At 38.5% G+C, this 23,860-nt stretch overlaps 2 protein-coding genes across 5 annotated transcripts; one reads left to right on the top strand and one right to left on the bottom strand.

Moving 5' to 3' along the window:
* The first annotated feature begins 10,240 nt into the window (after positions 1–10,240).
* On the top strand, positions 10,241–20,129 carry LOC6545918 (protein phosphatase 1 regulatory subunit 3B). 2 transcript variants are annotated; one of them, XM_001972695.3, is made up of 6 exons: positions 10,241–10,745; positions 11,115–11,246; positions 13,663–14,028; positions 18,216–18,422; positions 18,484–18,796; positions 18,855–20,129. In XM_001972695.3, the coding sequence occupies exons 2-6, from the start codon at positions 11,155–11,157 to the stop codon at positions 19,029–19,031; spliced, it is 1,155 nt and encodes a 384-aa protein (XP_001972731.1). In that variant the 5' UTR covers positions 10,241–10,745; positions 11,115–11,154; the 3' UTR covers positions 19,032–20,129. The 2 variants fall into 2 exon arrangements, with proteins under 2 accessions (XP_001972731.1, XP_026832949.1); XM_026977148.1 differs by lacking the exon at positions 11,115–11,246.
* A 581-nt stretch (positions 20,130–20,710) lies between these two features.
* Positions 20,711–23,652, bottom strand: LOC6545917 (phosphate carrier protein, mitochondrial). Of its 3 annotated transcripts, none has more exons than XM_015158488.2 (4): positions 23,560–23,652; positions 22,838–23,255; positions 22,171–22,511; positions 20,711–21,598 (listed from the first exon to the last, which is right to left on the bottom strand). In XM_015158488.2, the coding sequence occupies exons 2-4, from the start codon at positions 23,225–23,227 to the stop codon at positions 21,259–21,261; spliced, it is 1,071 nt and encodes a 356-aa protein (XP_015013974.1). In that variant the 5' UTR covers positions 23,228–23,255; positions 23,560–23,652; the 3' UTR covers positions 20,711–21,258. The 3 variants fall into 3 exon arrangements, with proteins under 3 accessions (XP_015013974.1, XP_001972730.1, XP_026833108.1); XM_001972694.3 differs by lacking the exon at positions 23,560–23,652 and adding an exon at positions 23,408–23,547 and having other exon boundaries at positions 21,063–21,598; XM_026977307.1 differs by lacking the exon at positions 23,560–23,652 and adding an exon at positions 23,429–23,536 and having other exon boundaries at positions 21,063–21,598.
* Between the last annotated feature and the right edge of the window lie 208 nt (positions 23,653–23,860).

The following is a 23,860-nucleotide window of genomic DNA, read 5'->3' as shown; positions in this document are numbered from 1 at the left end:
CTATTTTAGTTGTCCGCACCATTGGGTGGCAACAACAATTTAATCTCCCGTCAAAGCGCCACAAGCCAAATTTTTTCTTAATCAATGCCCGAATTTAATAGTATTAACAAATGTATAAACCGTTTAATTAAACTACAGGCTCCATGATTGGAATTTACTAAATCTTTATTCCAGCAATACAATTAGATAAGTGGAGAGCATAATCTCATGATGAAATAACAGTATTCATATTGTTGTAAATTTCAAATAACTAAGGATACTATGAATCTTATTGAACAGTAATAAATGTTATGACGGCAACCCATTTAAAAACACATTCTCTTGATTTCTCTTAATTTATGACAAATAGTATGACAATAGTTTTAAAAACGTTTTATCAACATAAAATGTGAATAGTAAAACTTTTTTACTCTGTAGCCAGGTGTCTTTTCCCGAAAATCTGCGTGGGCACAAATATATATTGCCAGCAAACAGCAAACAGCAAACGTTGTGGAAAATCAACTTAGGGAAATTTTATTTTTAGGTTGTTTTTGATTAATTTACAATCCGCTTGATTAGTGGGCGTTAACTGATCAGATAAGGCTTGCAACCATTATCGCCGGAAATATTTGCTTCACTTGAAATATTTGCTCTTATGACTTTTTAGAGAACCAGTATAAAAACGTATGTCCTATCCAGTTAAGACTATAAATTACTCTATCTGTTAAGAGTCACGTTTTAGGACACGTGCTTGCTATAAAACTACCAAAGGATAACACATAAACTTTAAATAAACTATGTTGATTGACGTCAAATACTACAATTTGTGAATTTTACTATTTACACATTCAGCAATAAAAAGTGTAAAGGTTTGGCCGATAAACCCATTGAACTATTCTGATCTCTGGGTTGGGGTGGAAAATTTTCAGAGGCGTTTTCCTGTTGATTATTTTGATGCGAAATTTTTGTATTTTACAATCGTGTTCGCGTTGCAGTAAGTCTTTTGTAATTTATATTTAAACATGAGTGTATATAATTATACAAATATATGTAAGGTATATTAACGATTATCTGTGCTTAATACTCTTTTAAAAAGCATTTTCAATTGAATTAAATCCATACAAAATAATGCTATAAAATTATTGTTTGTAAAAATGTTCTTTTGATGTATCTGTAAAAATTAAATAAAATGAAATAAAAATCTATACTGCGGGTCAATAAAGAATATCTAACGTTTTTTTCAGAACCCTTTAAATGTACATTTTTTTACATAATTTCATGTATGTTACATTTTTCACAATATTGCGCGTATACTGAACTTTGATCTTTTGTTAAAGTATTCGAACAATCGCTATTGTCCAGGTAACCTTGCATTCCTACATTTTTTATAATTATTTTTATATGTGCATGCATTGATAAGCCAAAAGGTGCCCCATTAGAGACCTACGCGACGCGTTAAACACAAAAAGTTAACAAATATTTAACTATTCAGTCTACAAAGGAGTAACTTCGATAAATATTTCGAAAGATATAGCGAAAAATGGCAAAAATCAGATTAATATCCGTTGGCATAAGAAAAAACCCGGCACCAATGAAATGAAAATAAACATTGGTTGTAAGCTTGGGCAAAATCTTAAGTTTCACATTGGGTTCAATGACCAGTCTATCGAAGTACTCCCTAGAAAATGTAATAGATCCATAAATAATGGAGAACCATCAGACATTATTCAAGTCTGCCGAATGACCTCACTGAAAATGGAAGGTTAATTGAATCAAAATTTGTGCCAAAATCTAAAGTGCGCATCGGTTGGCTACGCGAAATTTTCTCAAGACCCAGAAACAGATTTTGGTCTCAGAAATTTTGCATCCCACTGACTCATACAGCGGCCATGTAAACTGTAAACTAGTCTACGCGTTTCTAGTTGTATCTACAAGCAGCACAGTATCTGTATCTGAGTCTGTGCACACACATGCCCATCTACAGATACATTTGAATCTGGGCAGTGCAACGCACGCATTAAACATTGAATGCTATGCTTGTGCTTTTTTCTGCCCGACTTTTTTCTCTCTTACTTTTATTTTAATGTCGCATAAACCGGAACCATTAATAAACATTTTAGTGCAAATTTGCGGGATGGGGAAATAATGCTATTGGTTTATGCCGTTGCCGCTGATCGCGAAAAAAGCCGGAATTGCTTTTATGTAGGTTGGCATTGCCAATTTTTTCATTCACTATTTGGGTTCCGCGAGCCGGCAAATGTTTATTTTTAGCAGAGAATGTTGTTAAACCTGTTAGAGTTAACGTAATCAATTTAAAATAAATATTTATTTTAAAAATTTGTATTAAAAGTGTATTTGTTGGAAAGTGATTCCAGCCACAGCATCTTTATATAAAAGAAAAAAACTCAATTTAAATCACGCCACTGGTCTGAATTCGTTAATAAAAATGTTTCTTTAATTGCTTATCAGGTAGCATCCAAAAAAGGTAAGCTTAGATATTATGCAAAATTATTTTATCAGCTTGAGATTCAATACCGCAATTTGGAACCTGTCAATTAGCTCTCTACTTTTTGTTTATTTTACTTTGCCAAAATGCTGATTAAATTATGCAGGTGTTCGTTTTGGTTAATATCAAGATTTCAATGCGATTATAAAGGCGTTGATAGAATGGCTAAATGCTGCAAACAAAGATCAAATAATTGAAATACACATAAATAAATGTATATATTCATTGGAACGGTTGCCTATTTTATATTTGTATTTAAATATTTTATAAAACTATTTTTTTAATACAAAAAAAGATACCTTCTCTCAACTTTTAGAAACTGCTCATAGTCAAGCTGCCGCCTGCTAATTACTTCATCGATCGGAAGGTATTACAAAACGCCATTGACTTGGAGGCGTATCTCAGCTTACTTGCAATCCAAATACATTAGCCACAGTAAACACTCGGTGGCCAAACTCTCGACTCCCGATAAGTGGCACCTTTCTGTTTGTTTGGCGATTAGCAGCGCTATAATGAAGAGGTTTCGTCTGGCTATTTTTGGGATGTTTGTGGAGTTCTTTAACGACTACCAACCTATCAACTTGCGATATCAGACGGTGTGGCGTTAGCACCTCCTGTCTGGCCAGATAATTGTACTATATAGATACCGTAGTGCATAGTGCCGGGCCCGTCTGGCGATGTCAATGGAACTATCGCCATCCGATTACGAGTATCTGAGGCAGCCGGCGAAAACGTGATCAGTTGTGGTCGAGTTCAGATGCGGCTGCTGTTTGCGTGAAAGCTTTGACTTTCTATATATACGCGCGTGTATATATTTGCATAATAAATCGCATAATTAAGTTTGTTTTAATGCTGATCGTCGAGTATCGATTGCAGTAGTTGCAATGGAAAATTACGCGATCGCAGTGACAGCAAAACACGCAACAAAACGCAGCTTGGGATCTCAGATTGCCTATGACCCCGTACAGAAATTGAAAAGGATCATCGGCTGAAATGCCAATTCCGTGCTTTATTTATAGTGCAGACATTTTGCGACTTTTCAATTTCCGCAGCGGAAGAACCCCCTTTCTATAGACAGGGGTGTTTGCCAAAAAAGAAATGCCATGGTATTGTACCACCTAAAAGTAAGAGCATGTCGATTTGGTTAGTTTTCAATGATAAGCAAAATAAATTACATATTACTATTCCCATATAAATTGCTTTTAAATTCCGATTTTAAGCAGCAATCAGCGGATTCTTTTCGAGAAGAATTGAAATCAAATCTTCAAGCAGACTGGTATGTCGCGTAGTATAAATCTATATGGTCTATCAGCAGACTTATATTTCATATGAAATGTATTCATCTTGGCCTGTTTAATTCAAAGAGTTTCAAGGAATTCGCATACACGGTTAATTTTGATTTATGAGAACGCAGCTAAAAGTAAACAAATCAGGGTAGTGGACATCGCACTATATAGCCAAATATACTCGTATAGCGCAGCTTCTGGCTTCGTTCTTTCTTTCGCGATCACGCTTTGATCAGGTGATCTAGGTCAGTTACGGCATGCTGATCATTCTGCGGCGGTCTGTCTTCTGACGCGTTCCCAAAATAAACCAGTTCTAAATTTATGATTTAAGTTTATGCTGCGCAGTTTATCAGCACTTTCGGGTGCTGATCTCTCCCTGATGGTCCTGACTTTTCCCTGCATTGATAAGGCGAAAGAATCGTACAAGTCGCGCGCCTCATTCTAAATTTAAATCACCGCTAGAGGGATTTTAAAACTATGCGCTATACTGTTTAACATGCTATCAGGTCAACAAAAAACTGATAACCAAGCGGCGATGGCTTATAATGTGGTTCGACTGATATGGATTGTCGGCCAGTTTCATCAGCCGTTTTTCACGTTTTTGGCGGTGGGTCCCACGACGCGTGTCTCTATGTTTAATTAATAATTATGCTTTGAGTCAGCCTGAGTTGCTGACTTAATTTTTTTTTATTGTTGGCGAATTGTCTAGACATTGGGTACCTTTCCACTTTGGGCGAGCAACTTGTATGTTTTCTTTTGGCTCAGGCTCACGCAACTGGTGAATGATTTGGCACGCTGGAAATAAACAAAAATTCCGTTTTATTGAAGCCTTTAAAAAAATTGAAATTTTTTGAAAACGAAATGTGTGGAAATTTTCAAAATCGTACGTAGTTTTATAGTTTTCTTACATTTCTTTGATGGTCTTCTGCCCATGAAGAAATAGCTGGGCGAGTTTATAAACAGAATTCAATCTTTGCGATAAATTGTTAAGTACGTAAAATCATAATTATTATTAAAATCATTATAATTCATATACCATATAATAAGCCAGATGCTGCTGCCACATGGGCCACACCTTAAACGAGTGAAAAATGGAAAGTCGCCCGCATAAATTGAAAAATGTAAATGGTCCCCAACGACATCCGTTGAAACCGACGAAACTATAAGTACAACCGCATCCCAAGATGCATGCATGAGAAAATATGAAAATCTGCGCAGAAATAGACAAGACGAAAGCGTGTGCCACTAAATTTGCCAGCGGGTCCAAACTAAGGAGGGGGTAAAATGCAATTTCAAGTGCACCGAAGAGAGAAATCTTGCTGAATAATATCATAAGAGCAACAAAGAGAGTCGTGTAATTAGGAAGTCTGAATGCACCCTGAAAAAAGGAATGAAGGCATTCCTGACTACAAGGACGTGGAAAAGGGGCGCAAATCGGAACGCAATGTACGTAAAGCATATCTGGTCAAAAAACTAGTTTTTACAAATCAAAGTCTGAAGCTCAACAATTGTGATGTACATGGGCTTAAAATTCCCAGTCTCCAAAGAGCATACTACGCCCCTGTGCCATCTCATCTGGTCTATGCCGACAAAATGACCGGCAAACTGCAACGAGGCAGGCACTCAAGCAACCACTTCTGTATGCACGCAGGGATCTCTCGAAACCGGCTTTCAACTAGGCAAGTAACTTGCCGGCCGGCTCATTTGCCCCTAACCCCCTTCGATACCCCTTTGGCCACAGAAACCCCCTTCTTCAGAGAGGTTCAATGGGAAGCTGCGTTGGCAGTCGATGAAGAAATGAAGAAAGTGCGCATTCAAAGTACCTTTTTGTTTAACAGTCGTTGAGACTGTCGAGGGACAAAAAGCGTGAACTCTTCACAGAGTTGCATTATCATGCTCTTCGAGATGTGATTTCAAATCACGCATTACGAAAGTATTTCTCTGATCAAGAAAGAAAAAGACTCGAATTTCCATGCACCAAGCCACCATGAGTGAATGTATCCCAAGCACGTACACCAAAAATATAGCATAGATAAAACTCTGCCACATATACAGTCTCCATACGGAGGAGGCCCAACCACAATTTCGAGTTCCGAATAGTCGAGCCAGAAACTGCATTTCAGAGCAGACTCCGTTGCATTCAGCGGTTTCCGCTTGTCTGGGACAGTTTTGATGTGGGTACGACAGATATCATGTGGGTCGAAACTGGCCTGAGCTCAACATGCATAGATTGGAAAAGGAAAAGCGACGAGGAAAATCAATTTAAATGCTTCATTAGTTGAGTCTTTGGGATTTTGAGCCTCTTATGCAGGTTTAGGTGTGGATTTCCATTTTAATAATGTCTTTGCGCACGAGTTTTATGGGATTGATAAGGAATTTTAAGCTATAATCACCAGTGACTTTAACTCGTTGTTGAATAAGAATGCATTTGTTATAAGGTGTTATCTTATCAACGCAAATAAATTATTCAAAAAGAAGAATAAAAGGGGTTACTATTTGAGACATACATACATAGCTGTGGGTTTTTATAGTATACTATAATATTTTATTGTTATTACCTCTATACAAGTTTGGTTTTCCATATTTTTTTTATTTCTAATAATAATCGAAATCGATGCCTTTTTAATAAGTTTTCCACTCTTACTTGGAAGGCCTAATTAATTTACAGATGTTAGGAGCACCCATTCAAAACATAAAAGAGATGCGTGGGTAGCAGTGATGCCAATTTAGCCTTACAGTCTTCACTATAACTAGTTTCCTAAATATGTTTCCTAAACAAATATTAAAAGCGGCAATAACTATGGTTTCCGACAGTAAGTTAAACATTATTCAGGTTTTATTAAAGACAATTTTTACTACTCACTTTAAAGACCTCACTATTTCACTCACTAATATAATTGTGACAAAATAATAGTTTATTATTTAATTACTTACAGCTCGAGATTAATTTAGTAGCACTTAAACATAATAAACATAAAAATATAAACATAAAATAAACATAAAAACATAAAAATATATTTCCCTTTCAGTGTAGGGTAATCAATTTCTTAACAAGAATTTTATATTGTAATTTAAACCGAAAATCTCACAATTTTGCCTACAAATGTAAATATTTATGGCATTAGATTTTTCGCCCTACAGCCCTATAATTCCCAACTAGTTCTAGCGAGGACTGTAAGGCATGTCTTCTAATTTAGAGTCGGAAAGTAGGTCGAGTGTAGTGTATGTGTAGTGTATGTACCGGTGTATGTATGTATGCATGCATGTATGTATGTATGCATGCATGTATGCATGCATTTTTGTATGTATGTATATATGTATGTATGTATGTATATATACAGCTGCGGCTAAAAAAATAGCACGACTGCAGGTGGAAAGTTTATTTCCTAAAAAAAATGATTGAATGTTTATTTTTTTTAAAGTCAGTTTGCATTAATAATAAGTACCATATGTTGTCTCTCTGAGCAAGAAATTTTTACTCTCTAAATGTAACGGTTCTTTTTGTTTTTGGGCACTTTCTGTAAAAGCGCCCGAAATGAGGCGGTAACAAAACTAGCACTGACCACGTATTTGCTGAATAAAATTAATAGGAGTGATTGCTTTGGGTTTTTTTTTTGACAAATTTTGAAAAAAGGAGTTGCATTAAAGGTTTTAATTGAATTTTTTCCAAACGAAGACCAAAAATTCTCTAGTCATGGGTCGCGGAAGGCATTGTACCGTCGAATAAAGAAATTTGATTAAAAACATGGTCTCTGAAGGTAAAACCTACGCTAAAATTGATCGAATTTTCGGTTTTTCAAACAAAATGATCCGCAAAGCACTGCTGTTTGTCGAAAAGAACGAAACACGTGGAAGAAAGCCCTCAATGTCCAACGTGGAGATCAAGCGCTTGGTTCGGCAAAGCAAGAAGGAGCCTTTTAAGCCGGCAACGGAATTGAAGAAGGAGCTTCAGATAGCTGAAAGCGTGAAAACAGTATGCAAACGCTTAAGACAAAACAACTTTAATGCGTGGAGTCCCAGAAAAGTCCCGCTTTTGACTGTGAAGCATGTGGCAAAGCGAATGGAATATGCTAAGATACACAAGGATTGGCCTGTGGAGAAGTGGCGCAACATTTTGTGGTCAGATGAGAGCAAAATTGTGTTGTTTGGTGGAAAAGGCTCTCGGTCTTATGTTCGGCGTCCACCACGACCTGAATATAATCCTCGCTTCACCTCTAAGACGGTAAAGAACGGAGGATCAAACATAATGGTATGGGCGTGCTTTTCATACTATGGAGTAGGTCCGATCCATTGGATTCAAAGCATCATGGATCAGCATATTTACACAGATATCCTGGAAAATGTGATGCTGCCATATGCCGAGGATGAAATGCCGTTAGTTTGGACATTTCAATAAGGTAACGACCCAAAACACACGAGCAAGAAAGCTCGAAAGTGGTTTGAGCAGAAATCGATCAGAGTAATGAAATGGTCTGCTCAGTCACCCGACTTGAATCCAATCGAAAACCTTTGGGCGACGTGAAAAAAAAGGTTTCTGAAGCCAAACCCAATAATATCGAGGAACTTTGGGGTGTGCTCAAGGATGCATGGAGCAAAATTCCTCAAAAACGGCGCCAGGACTTGGTGGACTCCATGCCAGGACGATGCGCAGCTGTCATCGCCAACAAAGGTCACGCAACCAAATATTAAGATTCTTTAAACATAGTTCTTAAGATATAATCCATTTGTTGAATTCTTTTTTTATTTTTTTGCTTAGTTTTAGCAAACTACGAAAAAAAGTGCTATTTTTGTTATCGCCTAAATTTGAAGGTTTTCTTTTTGTTTTGCCAATTATTTTCAAAATATCCATTAGATCTGTTACTAATTTTGTTATTTCGATTGAAAATCATTGTAGAATTTAAGTTTAGTGAGTAAAATGATGAAAAAGTGTCAGAAAATACAGAAACGCTGGGACAAACACGAAATGTGCTTATGGTGCTATTAATGTCTCCGCAACTGTATATGTATGTATGTATATATATATGTATGTATGTATGTATGTATGTATGTATGTATGTATGTATGTATGTATGTATGTATGTATGTATGTACGTACGTACGTACGTACGTACGTATGTATGTATGTATGTATGTATGTATGTATGTATGTGTTACTTGCACAAAGTAGTAAAAATTGTCTTAATTAAAGCCTGAAGAATGTTTAACTTACTGTCGGAACACATAGTTATTGCCGCTTTTAATATTTGCTTAGGAAAAATATTTTCTTGTAGCCCTATAATACCCAACTAGTTCTAGTGAAGACTATAAGGCATGTCTTCTAATTTAGAGTCGCAAAATAGTTCAAGTAAATTGGCATCCCTCTTGAACAAATAACCGGGCAAAATGTTATTCATACAAGTGTTTGAAATGTTATAATATTTAATTTCGTGCTCATTTCGTGCATAAAAAAAATCTGTCCTTTTTTTTCCTCCTTTTTTGAAATTTTCAGCCTATTTTCTCTGTTTTTTTTTCTCAATCTGTACTTTTTTTCAGAAAATTATATTGGCACCACTGGTGGGCAGAGCAAATAAAACCAAAACCCACTCGTAAATGAGTCGAGTGGTAAATAATGCCCCATATTCAATTGAGTGCGGTAGAGGCCCTTATACTTATGTACACACATATGTTTGTACATATACATACATATCTGAGTGAAAAACATATTTTTTTAACGAAAACCTTAAATATTTAATAGTTCAAATCTACGGCTATGGCGCAGCGACTACGATAAGATAAAAGTTTAAAAGGCTGGGACAAAAAGTGTTTGCCAAATCCCTTGAAATTCACTCGAGCGCCACGCGGCTCAGTGGGAAATTTGAGTTTGGAAGATGGGATGCTCCCCGTGCAAGTGATCATGTCTCGCGGGGCTGACACCCGCAACCGTTTTGACTTTTGTCACCGCCAGTGGCGCCAAAACTAATCGAAGCAACTAAGAGCGACGCTAAATCGAAACTACAACTACAATCTCGGCGGAATATCAAAATGCAATCAAAATATGCAAGCCACGTCGGGAACACGAACACACACACGAAAACGAAACCGGGGCTATTCTGGAAAGAGGTAGCCAGCCAAACGCGAATTGTGTATACCCTTAAAGATGCTACCTGTTATGAGAATCGGATTCATGTAAGTACACCGAAGAATGCTAAAACTAGGATGGTTAAACGATATCTCTATAGAGAAATAGAGAATTCGTTAAAATTCTTTAACGGATTTTACTTGACTGTTTTATGAAACAGACTTAACTGTTTTATATTGTCATTAGCATTAATAAAAGAATAAGTGAAAAAACATTATTATGAACATCATTAGCATTATTAAAAGAATAAGTGAAAAAAATATTATTATAAGAATTAAAACAACTTTGCAACCGCTCCACTTGAGCGACTATATCTTTTAGAAGGGTATAAAAACACCCGATCGTCGGGAAGCCTTAACGGCAAGTTGCAGCAACAAACATTTTCATTCGTTTTCGCAGCGTCGAAGCGTACGGTTCATAGGAGGAACGGAACGGAACGGAGTGGAACGGAACGAAGCGGGGAACGCGACGGAAACTATTTGTTGCTGTTTTTTTGTTCGTGTTAAATAATTGACACAAGAAAATTTAGTTACACTTAAGCAAAGTCCGCGAAAAGTCTATTAAAAATCGTTCGTCGTTTTGTGTGTGTGACCACGAAAAGAAGTGCGCCGATCGGAGGATTTTAATAAATTCAATTAAGGTCCCGTTCCAACGATCGTGATCGTTTTTCATTGTCTGACGCTCACGCGTGATGCACAATTGAAAAAGTAAAGTAATTTACATAAAATAAGAGAAAGATCACAGTAAAAAGAAAGTGATTGACTGCACAGCGCAAGTAAAAGAAAAGTTCCTTACCTCCTAACCAGAAGTCAAAAGTGAAGTGAAGAGGAAAACAGAGAGGAGATAACAATTTACGGTTAGTTGAGAGCTGAGACTGCCACTGTCAAATAAACATACCATACAAATTGGAAAAGGGGAAAGGGGCCTTTTTTAGCATCGACATCACCTCGTTTTGAAACAAACTGATTTTAACATGCATTTGGACCAAACTAATAACGTTTCGAGTGTTATCTCTTATGGAAATGGTATTGCTATATTATACCATCATTAATTCCGATTCCACCTGAGATTAGCAATCAATATGACATTTCATAAACATATATTACATATTCGGATCATGCATTCTATTTACACATTACTTTCCAATTAAGCGTTCGCTTATGGCCGCGCATCGCTTAGAAACAAAAACAAATCGTTAATTTTCTATATTTTTCCTTGTTTGTAGAGATCATTGTAATCAGCGCAGATCGAAGCCATATATAAAAATGATTTCGCACAGTCCGCCCATATTCAGTCACAGTCCACCCGTTAGTTTTCTGGCGGACTTCATGAGCGGACATCCCCGTCAATCGTTGAAGTAAGTTTACAAAAGTATAGAACTCATACATAAATAAATATACCCAGCAATTGGACTAATTTAACACTGAATTGGGCAAAGTGAATTCACGAGTTTCGGCAGCCAATCAAATGAAATTAAATAACCAAACATCATTGAAAGAGAACCGATGCTAAGGTTTTTTTCATGTCTAAAGTTAACTTTCTTATCGGTTGACAAAGAACTAGAAGCCTTTTTTGATTCATCACCTCTTATGAATTTAACAGCTGTGTACGTGCCAATAAGAGAAACGTAAAAAATTCCATAAACAATTCATATTATCTGAAAAAAAAACATGTGATATTAAGCAATTAAAATAAAAGATAATATAAAAAATAGGAGATATAATCATTTTTGCATTGGGTGTGAATATTTGTGAATATTTAAACACAAATTTTAAACATTGGAAATCGATAAAAATGTAAAAATTCTCAAACATAACCCACATTAAGTGAATAAACCGAACGGAAAGACACAATTCCAATTAATGAATATAAGAACTCGAATGTTTACACAATGTAGAAAAGAAATAATATCGATCTCTCGAGGGCTGTCGATATTGATTCATTTGAAACAGCTGTTCCAAGTGTCGGCTATGGAAATTTGAACACCTGATCAAAGGCAGGAAAACATGTATTACCCAATAAAATGTACTAAAACCTGAGAACTTTTCGAAAACACAATGAATGCAGGCACTAAAAATATTCGTGCTACTAAGGCTCGTTTTTGGTTGACAACAGATTGGCAAAATATGAAAAGCAGGCATTCAAGATCAAGGCAAGTCAGAAAGCTGAACCAAAACAAACATTTCGCCGATTCTGAGGTGATCTTTCGCTGGTAGAGCCCACTAAGACTTGGAGATTCGTTCACGACTCGGGGGGGTGACGCCAAAAATATGCTTGGCGACAATTTGCGCGTGGCGCTTTGACGCAACTTTTTCCCAGGGGCACCTCGTGTGCCGAAAATTTGACAAATTTTTAAAGGGAAGGGTGTTATCTATATATAGAGAGACGGGGGCAATTGGATTTAATTAGGGCAAATTGCCGTGCTTCATTTGTTGCACGCGCTGCACTTTCCTCATATTTGTAGAGAGTATTTTATTTTCGGGAATGATAAATATACAATACAGAAATATCGTATAATTTATATTCGTATATATGAGGTTTTGAGCTAAAAATAAATCTATATCTAGTGTATGGCCAAGCTAAACAAACGCTACAAGAAGCGGTGAAAGAAACCGATAATCAGTTAAGATTGAAAAGGTTCAGTAGATAAACCTGTGGGAGGTGCATACTCGTACGAGTATATGCGTAAGCCCTGCTGGGTTCTTATCGAGGCACGTGAGCGGCATGCCTTCAAACAAACTGAGTACTCCAACCAACTCAAGTAACTCAGCTGCTAGTGCGTCAACTCACTTGAAATTTCATAGCGTGATTTTACAACAGTTTAACCCACCCAATACTTAAAACTACCCACGTAACTCAACGGGTTGTCATCGAAAATAAGTGAATTCCTTAGGTTGCCAACCCAAGCACTAAATATGCTGATATAGTGTCCAGACAGCGGCAAATAGCCAAAAAAAAGTTGGTGATAACAGCAGAGCAGACGAAAATGTTCCCATAGCCAGGCCCACGCCGAAAAAGACGTATCAGCATGCCGTCAACATATGTTTAGCATGCAAAAGTTCACGCGAGCCCCGTTGATCAAACCTTATCAACCATTGACTTTTAGTTTTATGAATGTCTAGCCGAAAAATTAAGATAACTACAAATGGGATGTGAACTGTGCCAAATGAGTAAGACCAGCGGGTCTCACCCAAAATACATTTTTGGAAATGACTCACTGAAGAACCCAAACAAATATTCTTCAATTCCATATTATACATTTCCCACCCACGGCAAACCCGAATCAAGTGGGGAGGTCGCGCGCAACTCCTCTTATCGGCAATGTTTCCTTATAGACAATATACACGTATCAATATACAATATACAAGTACAAGTACAAGTACGAATACAAATACGCGTAGTACATAGGCCTCCGAACAATAAAGGCAGTAAAAATTAAAGCCACCACTCTTATCAGGCCTGATAAAAGGCAGCTTAATGCGTAGATGCTTGAAATAAAAGACTGATCCAGGGAATTTCTTTTCTGCCTTGCAAGCGAAAAAAAGAATCTCTAGAATTGGTCAAAGCAATTGAAAGATGGCTACCATCTGCTGATGTTTAAATTAGAAATTTGTATGTTCAATTCGTGGTGTTAGAGAAATACATATATTTTAACTGATCGTAAAGTGCGATTGTAAATTAAATAAATTCAATTTTGTATAATTTTAAGTTTTAAGTTTAATTTTAATTTGGTACAAAAACAAAACTAATTTAACTTGCATCCGTTGTTCCAGCTACAATGACGAGCCCAACAGAGCGTCCCGCTACTGCCGGCCCCAAGTGATAACTCTGGCCTCCAAAGCCATGGTCAACAACGCCTCGGCGGCGGTCCAGGGTCAGGGACCCAGTCAGCAGAAGGCGGGTGCCACGCCCCTGGGCGTGGGCAGTCGGTCCGGACGGAGTTACCTGGAGCGAATGGCCTCGGCCCCGCTGCTCACCAATCAGCCCAAATCCTGTCTCAGCCGCAAATCCTGCCTGCACAAATCCCAGAACAGTACGGCCAGTTCCGCAGATCTCTCGCCGACGGACACCGATGTCACGGACAGTGCCAGCCATAGCTGTATGTGCAGCAAGGACAGCGACAGCAACTGCGAAGTGAGGTGAGTGTGCGGGCGATAAGATTACGTAATGGAGGTAACTCTATACAGCGGCGCCGAAACGATCAAGAAGGCTGTAAATGCCGGCGGGTTAAGTCACTTTGACGTCAGGCCTTCGAAGATAATGGCGCCGCAGTTACTAAACCACCAACTGAACTAGATGGGAACTTAGTGGTGCGAGAGTCTGGGTAATTGTGGTCAGAATGGGGTGTATCAACCCACAAGTGATTCATGAAATAGTGCAACGGCAATTGAGCGGAAATCTCAAGGAAAACCTGGGAAAGCGGAGTAACACAAGGAGCCGTGTATGGTTTTCATTTGGTATCTTAACCTTGGGTACTGCGGTCAAGAAGAAATCGAAATTTTATGATTTACAGTTAGGGCTTTGAATTAATTATGGCGTTAAAAAATTTTCCTTTAAAACAGGAAAATACCACTTCCGCCTAAACATTTTATAAACAAAGATTAATTGTTTATAAGGCATTCGCAATAGTTCAAGTAAAAGGAATAAGAACATCTGTTGGCAGTCGAACAACTTTCCCACAGACGTCATATCCGAGCACATGTCATTTGTTAAATAAGCAGAGAAAGCCAATTGCAGACGGCCGCCAGGCTAAATAAATGCAAAAAGATCATAAAATATACTCAAAAATATATCTAAATATTTTTAAGAGCGTGCAATTTCATAAAAACAAAATATAAATTTTCTAAATGACTGTAGAATCTGCCAAAATGAAAACACGCCACTGCATCGCGAGTCGAGAATCTGTACCTAGTATATCTGAGATAAAAAATCGCACATTTCAAGACTCAAATGGGAATAGACTGGTATTTAGTATAGACTCCTACAGCGAGGCGTCATTATTTTTGTTTTCCTTCCATTTATCCGCTATATATAGGGAAATACATTGTCGATCCATCTGTAGGCCATGAAAATATTTGGGTTATCGATGTCTCAAAGATATTGCGTAAAATAAATATTTCGCTTTCGGCGAGCCCTACAAAAGTTTTCCTTCTTTGCACTTGAATCTGACATTTTGAGAAATGCCTAAAAATACACATGCCACGAGATAGAGAAAATAATTTATACGTACATTTGCGTCAACGGCATACACTATTCTATTTGGGCGGCACCTCTGGACAAGAGATCAGGCTTAAAGCCTCACAGCCACTTAAATAAATGCAATTACCCATAATATTATCAATGTAAACCAGTCGAGATTTTGTGTACACTTTGCGGTTGCGTATTTCGTGTGCCTCGTTTTATCAGTTACGAAATCCACTGGGAAAAAAGGTATTGCCAAAACAATTCAAATACGTTACATCTTTAGAATAAATTTAAATTCATTAAAGCTAGAACAAGAGCTTGTTGCAATGCAATCCAATTTTGAGCATAGATTTGAAGCCCCATTCGTCAGCTTTCAAAACATATCACAACAGCTCGTCACCCGTGTAGACATTTAGCCCCACTATTTTCAACGACTTTTGACAGCCTACGAAAACGCTTTCTTTTGTCTTAATTACCCTCCCCAAAACTCATCAAGATCAACCACAAAACGAGGCAGACGGTTCACGTCAAGGCCGCAGAATTATTAGCATAGAAGCGTGATCGCTTTCAAGCGAAAGGCGTCATCTCATAAAAGACACAATTTTTTCGGGTGTAACGTAACTAAAAATATTTCAACATTACAAGCCTCGGAATACGAATGCACACAAACGTAAGGTTATATATAGAGATGGGGAGATATGTCTGATGTTCATGCAAAGATCACGTGAATCGATCAGAAAAGCGAGTCTGGGGCAGATGGGTCTGCTGTAAAAATGTTGGCGCACCCTTAGCCGAAAAATGTGAAAGAATTTTGTACATTTACAAAATTTGTATTTCTCTTTCGTACAATTTTTTTTACTGGTCGCCATAGGCTGTAATTAAGCAAAACCAACACTCGGCAGACTTTTCCGAGTGAAAACTATTTTCAGTCTCCTACTATTGGACTTTAAATGTGCTTAGGGGAAATTTCCGAAAGATATAAACGATAGATATATTTGGCAAAACTAAAATTCTGTTGGGGGAAATAAAATAGAAAATACGGAAAATTTGGCGACATAAAAGACTTCCGTCTTGATTCATTTACAAAAAAAGTAGCCCAGTTGTAAGGTCAACCAGAATGACCATCAAATCAGCCAGTTGTAAATTTTTCAACAAGTCTCGCCAGAATCATTTTTCGGACAGGTTATTGACTTTAGAAAATGAGGGAACTCGAACAAGGTCTGCAAATTGAAAACTAAGGAAATTAAAAAGTATTTTTAAACACAATTTTCATTTACATTAAGAGCGTTTCGATTTTAAAAAGCTCTTCTGCTGCAGCCAAACTTGTTTCGCCTGCACCCATCAACGATCTTAATGCGCCTTGCATATTGAGGAGTTTACAAATTTATGCACCTTAAACCGGACCCTCGAAAATAAATGCGTTCCGTAACGCATACGGAATTGTGACTGCCTATGGGTTTTAAGGAAAGACAGTTGAAAGTCGTATCTCGTTTCCCTTGGAGAAAATGTAAGCCAAGTGGGGGGAAAATGAATGGGAATGTATATGATTTTGTTGATTTTCGGGTGATCTCTTTGGAGTTGACAAGTTTTAGAAAAGCGGTCGGTAAAAATGAGACCCGTCCGCGGCCACCGGTTTCTGGTTGCTCTACTAGGCGTTGAGGCCCACCTCACACACCAGATAAGCGATCGCAAGAAACCTGTTGAGGAAAATGCAGCAACGAGCATGCCCTCGATGCGTGATCGTCGTTGTCGGTAGTCGGTAGTCGATACGATTCGATTCTGGCTGAGTCGGGTGGTGCGATCTGCCATCTGCGATCTGCAATCTACACCAGCAACGATCTCTGGCAATCCGGCCGGCGTTCAATAAACAGAGAGCCAGTGCCAGTCTGGCGATAGCCATTTCAATTGTTGGCTATTTGTACTTCCCATATATATTTAGCTCTTGATGCGTTCCCTCGAACTCTCCTTCAATTTGCAGACCAAATAGAGTCTGCTCTGTGTGGGGGCCAATAGTCTGCTCTAAATGACGGAAACTTTTCGATTTTAGCCTGTCAACAGCCACAAACCATAAAAAATCGAGCCCCTACCCAAGCTGATTGCACAAAATTAGTCGCTATATCTTATCGAATTTATGGCCAACTTTTTAAATAGAACATTTAATACGAATTTTCAGGCCGAAGTGAAGTATTGCAATATGAAAGTCAAAACATTACTTCAAAGAGTCTGAAAAATATTTAAGATCACCAAACATTTGTATCGAACTAAATATCTTGTGACATTTAAATTATCATTCGTATCTCCAAATAATATTAAATGTAATTTATTAAAAAAAGGGTTCGTGATTCTAAAATATTCCAGTAGTAATAACTTTCTTCCATATTTTACCATACAAGCTAATGCAAACGTATTTAAGAAGTTCGAGAGATTTCAGACTGCAAGTACATATTCTTTTTGAAAATGTCTCTGAATATTTCATATATTTGAATCACGAGTTATCCTCTAAATTGTATATATCTTAGTGGGTGTGTTTTTATTTACATTTAAGCTAAAGACTCGAGTCGCCCAATAACATAAAGGCAAAGAGAAAGGAAAAGCAAAAGTAGGCGTGATTTACATATAGATTAAGGCAAATCTTTGGCAAAGCCGTACGTGACTTCTAAAAATAAATCCAAAAAAATAAACCATACACATTACTCTTTTTATGACGCAGGGAATTTTTCGGGAAACGTAAGGAATAAAAATGCTCAGCGGAAAAGGGAAAACAAACTAAAAGAAAGATAATTTCCATTCGATCGGGATTTTATATTACAAATTAAAGATTACGAAAGGTCTTCCTATCTGGCAGGAGCTTTAAAAAATGCTTTTAAAAAATGCATTTGGCAACGACGCAGTTCGCTAAACTAAAGTCAAAACAAACCAATAAAATGAAACTGTTAAGGATAGAAATAGAAATCTGCGCAAAGAACGATGCCGAGTCAATGACCACAAATAAATAAAATAAATAACTCCGAATGGGGGGTCAAGTCAAACTGATAAAGCCAGGGTCAAATCTACATTTAATAATATATTTTAAGAATGAATAATTTGCTCATAATAGATTGCGATGTACTCAATGGATGGTATTTCTTTTGACTTTTTGCAGCCGTGGCCCCAAAAAGCATGTGATCTTCGCTGATGATGAGGGTCTATCGCTAACCGAGGTTCGTGTGATGTCCGAACCCTCGAATGTGCCGCCCTATTGGAGCATGAAGTTTCTGGAGCAAATAACACAGGGCCTGGTCAGTCCACATCCACCAGATCAGTGGACAGTGGACTTCAAGCAGCCAGCCTCAGACTATCTATCATTTAGGTTCGTACCCCATTTAAGCAACCGAAAAATATATATTCTAAGTTCTTGTTTATTTACACAGACAAAAGATAGAACGTGATTTTGTTTCCTTGGAGAATGTGATCGTCAAGGATGAGGAGTCGATTGTCGTGGGCACCATCAAGGTGAAGAACATCGACTTCCAGAAGGAGATCATTGTCCGTGTGACCTGGGACGATTGGAAGAGCCAGCAGGATATCTTCTGTACATACGCCAGGGCCTATGGACCGGCTACTTGTGCTCATGTAGTCTTCGATACATTCTCCTTCAAGATCACCTTGCCGCCATCCTCCAAGCGCCTGGAATTCTGCATCTGCTACCGCACCAACGAAACAGAATATTGGGATAATAATGATGTGAGTTTGGCATACGAATAACCACAACATATTTTACAAAATGCCTTTTTACTTACAGGGCAAAAACTACACCATCAGCAAGCGATCGCCCTTTTATTACAACGCCTTGTCGCCCTATGATAAGGGTCAGAATCGCAACTCGAGCCAGCAAATAAGGTCCACCCTGACCGATGCCTTGGCCAAGGTGCAAGACCAAAATGGCTGGCACCAGGAGCCACATACGCCATATTGGTGAAATCGCCTGGGAACGGGATTGGATTTTCCTGACCCAAGCGGTTGAATAATGTTTCTCATTTAGGCCACATGAACAGAAAGAAACAAAATTGGAACAGATTTAAAATGTTATAATCAGTTTTATTGACAGAGAGAGAGTCCAAAAGATTTTAACACTAACGAAACTTTTTGACCTAAGCTTATATACCTGGTACAAATATCCCAATTTTAATGTGCCATTGACTTGAGGTTTACTCAAAGAAAAATGAGATAGTTGGGCTTATAACTACTTCTACTAAGCCAAGCCCGAATTTGTATGTCTTGTCTTAAGTCAACTTGATGGAATTTCAAAATCTTAACTTCTATGTTTGACTTTTTAAAATGTTTTATGTTCGACTGTAAAGAATTTTTGAAAACGATAGATTTATATGTTTACCTGTATGCCTGTGTGATCGTCTACATCTATATAAATGATACTAGATTTATGTTAACAAAAACGAAAAACCTTATAAAAATGAAAAGAGATGAATTTTGAGGCGTGAAGCATCCAAGCAAACCATTGTTTCGAAATTTACTGCAACTGCAAAATAAAGAAAACAAAACAAAAATAAACAAAACACACATTATGAAACCACACAAGGAAAACAACAAAATTTTAGCCCTAAGTTTATTCGTTTTATTACTTTTAATTATTGTTCTTTTCATTTCATTATACACTTTTATCTTTTTGGTTACTTGAAACGCTAAGACTGAAATGGCTTGTTATGGAGAAGAAAACACGTCCTGCAATACATTATATAATAAAAAAAGCAGCAATTTTCGCATCACCACATCACAGACAACCAAGTACTTTGTCCTCATTGTTCTGTGTGATCCAGATCCCCGACTATATACGATATATACACCTAACTAGATTTAAGCGATTTGTACATACAGAAGCAAAAGCTAAACAATATACCAGAAAATTGCCTGTTAAATACATTTATATACATATGAATTTAGTTTTGTAACGATGACTAGTTTTTAGATCTTAGAGGTTATTTAGTTAGTAAGGAGCCCAACTGACGTAACGTGAATAAATCAACTATATATGTGCCCATATATAAAAAGTACCATTTAATTATTTAGTTTTTACTGGACTTGTGGCACAACGAGCCACTACAATGTCTTATTTAGCTCAATGCTCATAAAGAAAATAAATATTTAAAAAAAAAGTGTCTTATGTTATTTGGCCAAGAGCACGAGTAATATTGAAAATAAATTAAATACTTTCAAACTAAATAATAACGACAGTTTTGTGGGGCACTAAATATCAAATATTGATAATCCAAATGGTTCCAAATAAGCATTACCATTTTCTTTTTGGTAAAATATACCTTATAAAAAATTTGCTCTAATCTCTATAGATCAAAATTTTGAATTGTTTGGGTACTTGTACTTGTAGCTAGTTGAAATGGCTCACGCAGAAATGAAGACAATTGATAGCATATATACTATATATATATAATAATTATTCGTGATCATCTTACCTTGGTTCGGTTACCTCACACTACTAGTAATAGCGCCATTAAACCCCATTTCCAATGTCAGGGAGATCATTTATTGGTCATGAGGTTATCTCCACGAGCTTTTTACTGCGATCTAAGTCCCAAGCTATAACCAGTTCCCCGTAGATACACAAGATTAGAAAACGCAGCTTGGTAGTGTTTTTATATTTTATAATTTAATTTATTCAGAGTGCTTTCTTGGGTATCGGGTCAGACAATTGAAACAGCATTAATATCATATTCGCATGTGTGGCCTGTGGGGCAGCGGGGAGGAGATAACAAGGGGCGGGCCACCAAAGGTACAACATACGGACATACTTTCCAGCGCAAGCTAGACACACATAGGGTTAAATATAGCATATAGTATAACAGAACATATATGGAATTAAATACTTTGAACTTGAGTGTAGCTTAGTTGCGTACGATAGAATGTTTAGCGTTTAAAGATAGTATGATGTGTTTATAAAAAGGTGTGTATAACTGCTGTGTTAGAGAAATGCGTGAAGTATTGTTCTGGAATGTACATGTGCAATGGCACACACGCAACATTAATGTATTCTTTTTGAGAAACAAGTATAAGGCAATTGGGCTATACTAATATCGAAATTCGTTAGAAAGTAAAAGTATGTTGCTCCTGGGTCTGCCCACAATCGCTCCAACTAGTGAACTCTGGCCTTAAGGTAATGGATTGGACTAGCCCACTTAATGCTGCTTGGCCTTCAGGCTAGCGGGCATCTCTGGTGGTGGTGGGCGGGGAATGCCCAGGGCGACCTTCACACCATCGTAGATGAACCACTGCAGAGCGGTCAGGGTACCGATCATGATAATACGAGGAGTCAATCCGTTCCACATGCCACTGAAGCCCAGCGACTTGGCCACTTGGACGGCGCTGGCTCCCTTGGCCTGGTTCAGCTTGGAGACCACCACATCAGCGGGATGCGACACCACGGCGCAGAACACACCGGCGATGTAGCCAGCGGCGAAGGTCACGATCAGCTGCTCGCCCTTGGTGCAGTCGGCACGGGGCTTGGGCACCACATACCTAGAAAAGTTGCATCATTAGTATTGATTTAATGGGTTTCATTGGGCTTGACAACCCGAACTGTGAACGGTATGGATTTGCTCTAGTTTTCCCATTTCAGCTTTAAGTGACTAGCCGCTAGTTTGAACTCCAAAATAACTGTTTTAGAACATACCTATTAATAACTAACTATTAACTATTAATAACAAAGAATCAGTTAACAAGGCTCAAACTATCCAAAGTAACAAACGAATTGAAAAATGATACGGTTTTCTTATATATATAACATGATAAGATTTTGTAATACTTTTTCTTTTTGGCGTGCCATTAGATACGAAGGCATTCTTATCTGCTGACGTGCTAAAATTTTATTATTACCTTATGAATAATTGTATTATGTCTGACCAATTAGCAAATCACTTTAGAAATTCAAATATTAAAAGTGTACGAAGACCTTTGCACTATTACTATTAGAGAGATATATGTATATAAATAAAATAAGTATATAAATATAAATAGAGATTTTATACACAGCACTGTTCTTCTGCATAACGTGAAAACTAGAGGATATCTGAAGAGGTAGTGTGACTTACTTGTAGAGCAGCTCCACGGTGCGCTCGAAGCAAGCGAACTTCATCATGGTGTAGGGGATCTGTCGCATCCACAGGGGAACCAGACCCTTGTAGAAGGCATTGACGCCCTCCTCCTTCAGCATCTTGGGCACGGCCTCGCGGAAGTTGTTGGCGTATCCGGGAATAGTCTGGATCTTGACCTTGGCGGCCTCGAACGGAGACAGAGCGATATCGGCGAAGAACTCGGCCGAAGCGGAGGCAGCCAGATACAAGGAGGTGCGGTACAGGTACGCGTTCTCCTCTCCAATGATATCGGCGTACTTCACCTTGAACAACTCGTACAGACCGAACTTGCAGAGACCCTGAAAGATACAAAACGGTGGGTTAGCCTGTTGTTTCTTGACAGTTCCTTTCCACTTTGCAGAAGTATCCAAGATTGTAACACTTTATCTTCTTTTCTAGATCTTCGATAACTATAAAGCCTTTTAAAACTTAAGAGGTGGGTGGTTAGCCAAAGGTAAACAACGATTGCAGCCTAAGTATCCATCTTCCTTATCATCGTCGATTGGAATCACGTGTATCTGCTTTAAGCCCGGAACCGGTGTAATTAAGGTCAGCCGACCGAGTCACGAGCATGCAATCCGCCTCCAGACGATTATGCAACCCACCAAGTGAAGCCCAATCTCACCTGTGCCGAGTAGCCGAGCAGGGTGGGGAACCAGCCCTTGGCCAATCCACGGGCGCCCTCCTCCGCCACGGTGACCTTGAATCCATGCACCAGATTCTTGTACTTGGCCTGGTCGACCTGCAGACGGCACTTAACCAGATCCAGTGGCACCACGAAGGTGTGGGTGGTGCCGCAGCTGAGGATGCCACCGATTCCGCACAGGGCGAAGTACTTGGTGCTGCCGAACTCGCACGAGTCCTGCTGGTTGGCCACCGGAGTAGCGGCGGCGGCGATCTGGCGACCTTCAACCGGCTGGGGATCCACCACTGGGGCGGCGGCATCGCATCTAGCCGTCGACAGGGGGGTGCGGAATGGTGAGTTCCGGGCAGTTTCAAAGAAGCTGGAGAACATATTGATTCTGTTCTTGTTCGGGGATCGGCTGAAAGTACAGAGACCGTCCATTAGTTACGTATATATGTACCGCGGAGGCGACATGTGCTTTATCTAATTATAAATAGCTGGCTAATCAGCTGCTTTTCGCTTTTGTAGGTTACATAACGGCGTGCCCATATTCCGCGCACCCAGACTTACAAGGCTGTATTTACTATTTACCCAAAAAGCAAAGGATTTCAAGCAACCACGTAAATTTTGTCTGTTTTCAGGAAGCCTATCGCACTGCTCGCCTACTTCGAGTTCGATATCCCAAAACTTATGCAATTTTCGCTCGAAATTTTCGCACTTACTCTTCGTCAGCAACGTTTGCGGCTCGTAGGCGGGGATTCAAAGAATGAGGGGGGGGCGCACAGAAGTGTACACATTTCTCCCGAATACCAATAACGCCTGGTCGTGAGGCGGGTAGCTTCTGGATAGTTGGCCACACTTATGTCGTTGTCTTAGGCCATGGACTAAAACCGTGGTGCAATGCTTTGGTGGGGCTTCAGCGTGGACCCGAACCATCTGCCTAAGAGGTATAAGAGGATACTTATAAAACGACTAAAATAAACGTCTAAATTGCGTGAATTAGGTGAATCTTGAATATTAACA

This window comes from Drosophila erecta, unplaced genomic scaffold, assembly GCF_003286155.1.
Source record: "Drosophila erecta strain 14021-0224.00,06,07 unplaced genomic scaffold, DereRS2 tig00000021-arrow-pilon, whole genome shotgun sequence".
In the NCBI taxonomy this organism is placed as follows: domain Eukaryota; kingdom Metazoa; phylum Arthropoda; class Insecta; order Diptera; family Drosophilidae; genus Drosophila; species Drosophila erecta.
This window is presented reverse-complemented; position numbering and strand designations above follow the sequence as displayed.

Excerpts from the sequence above, each read along its gene's own strand:
- LOC6545918 (XM_001972695.3), top strand. The coding sequence starts at position 11,155 with ATGATTTCGCACAGTCCGCCCATATTCAGTCACAGTCCACCCGTTAGT. Across the intron at positions 11,247-13,662 it reads CATCCCCGTCAATCGTTGAA|CTACAATGACGAGCCCAACA; the intron begins GTAAGTTTACAA and ends CCGTTGTTCCAG. Across the intron at positions 18,423-18,483 it reads TCAGACTATCTATCATTTAG|ACAAAAGATAGAACGTGATT; the intron begins GTTCGTACCCCA and ends TTATTTACACAG.
- LOC6545917 (XM_015158488.2), bottom strand. The coding sequence starts at position 23,227 with ATGTTCTCCAGCTTCTTTGAAACTGCCCGGAACTCACCATTCCGCACC. Across the intron at positions 22,512-22,837 it reads TGCTCGGCTACTCGGCACAG|GGTCTCTGCAAGTTCGGTCT; the intron begins GTGAGATTGGGC and ends TGTATCTTTCAG. Across the intron at positions 21,599-22,170 it reads ACCGTGGAGCTGCTCTACAA|GTATGTGGTGCCCAAGCCCC; the intron begins GTAAGTCACACT and ends CAACTTTTCTAG.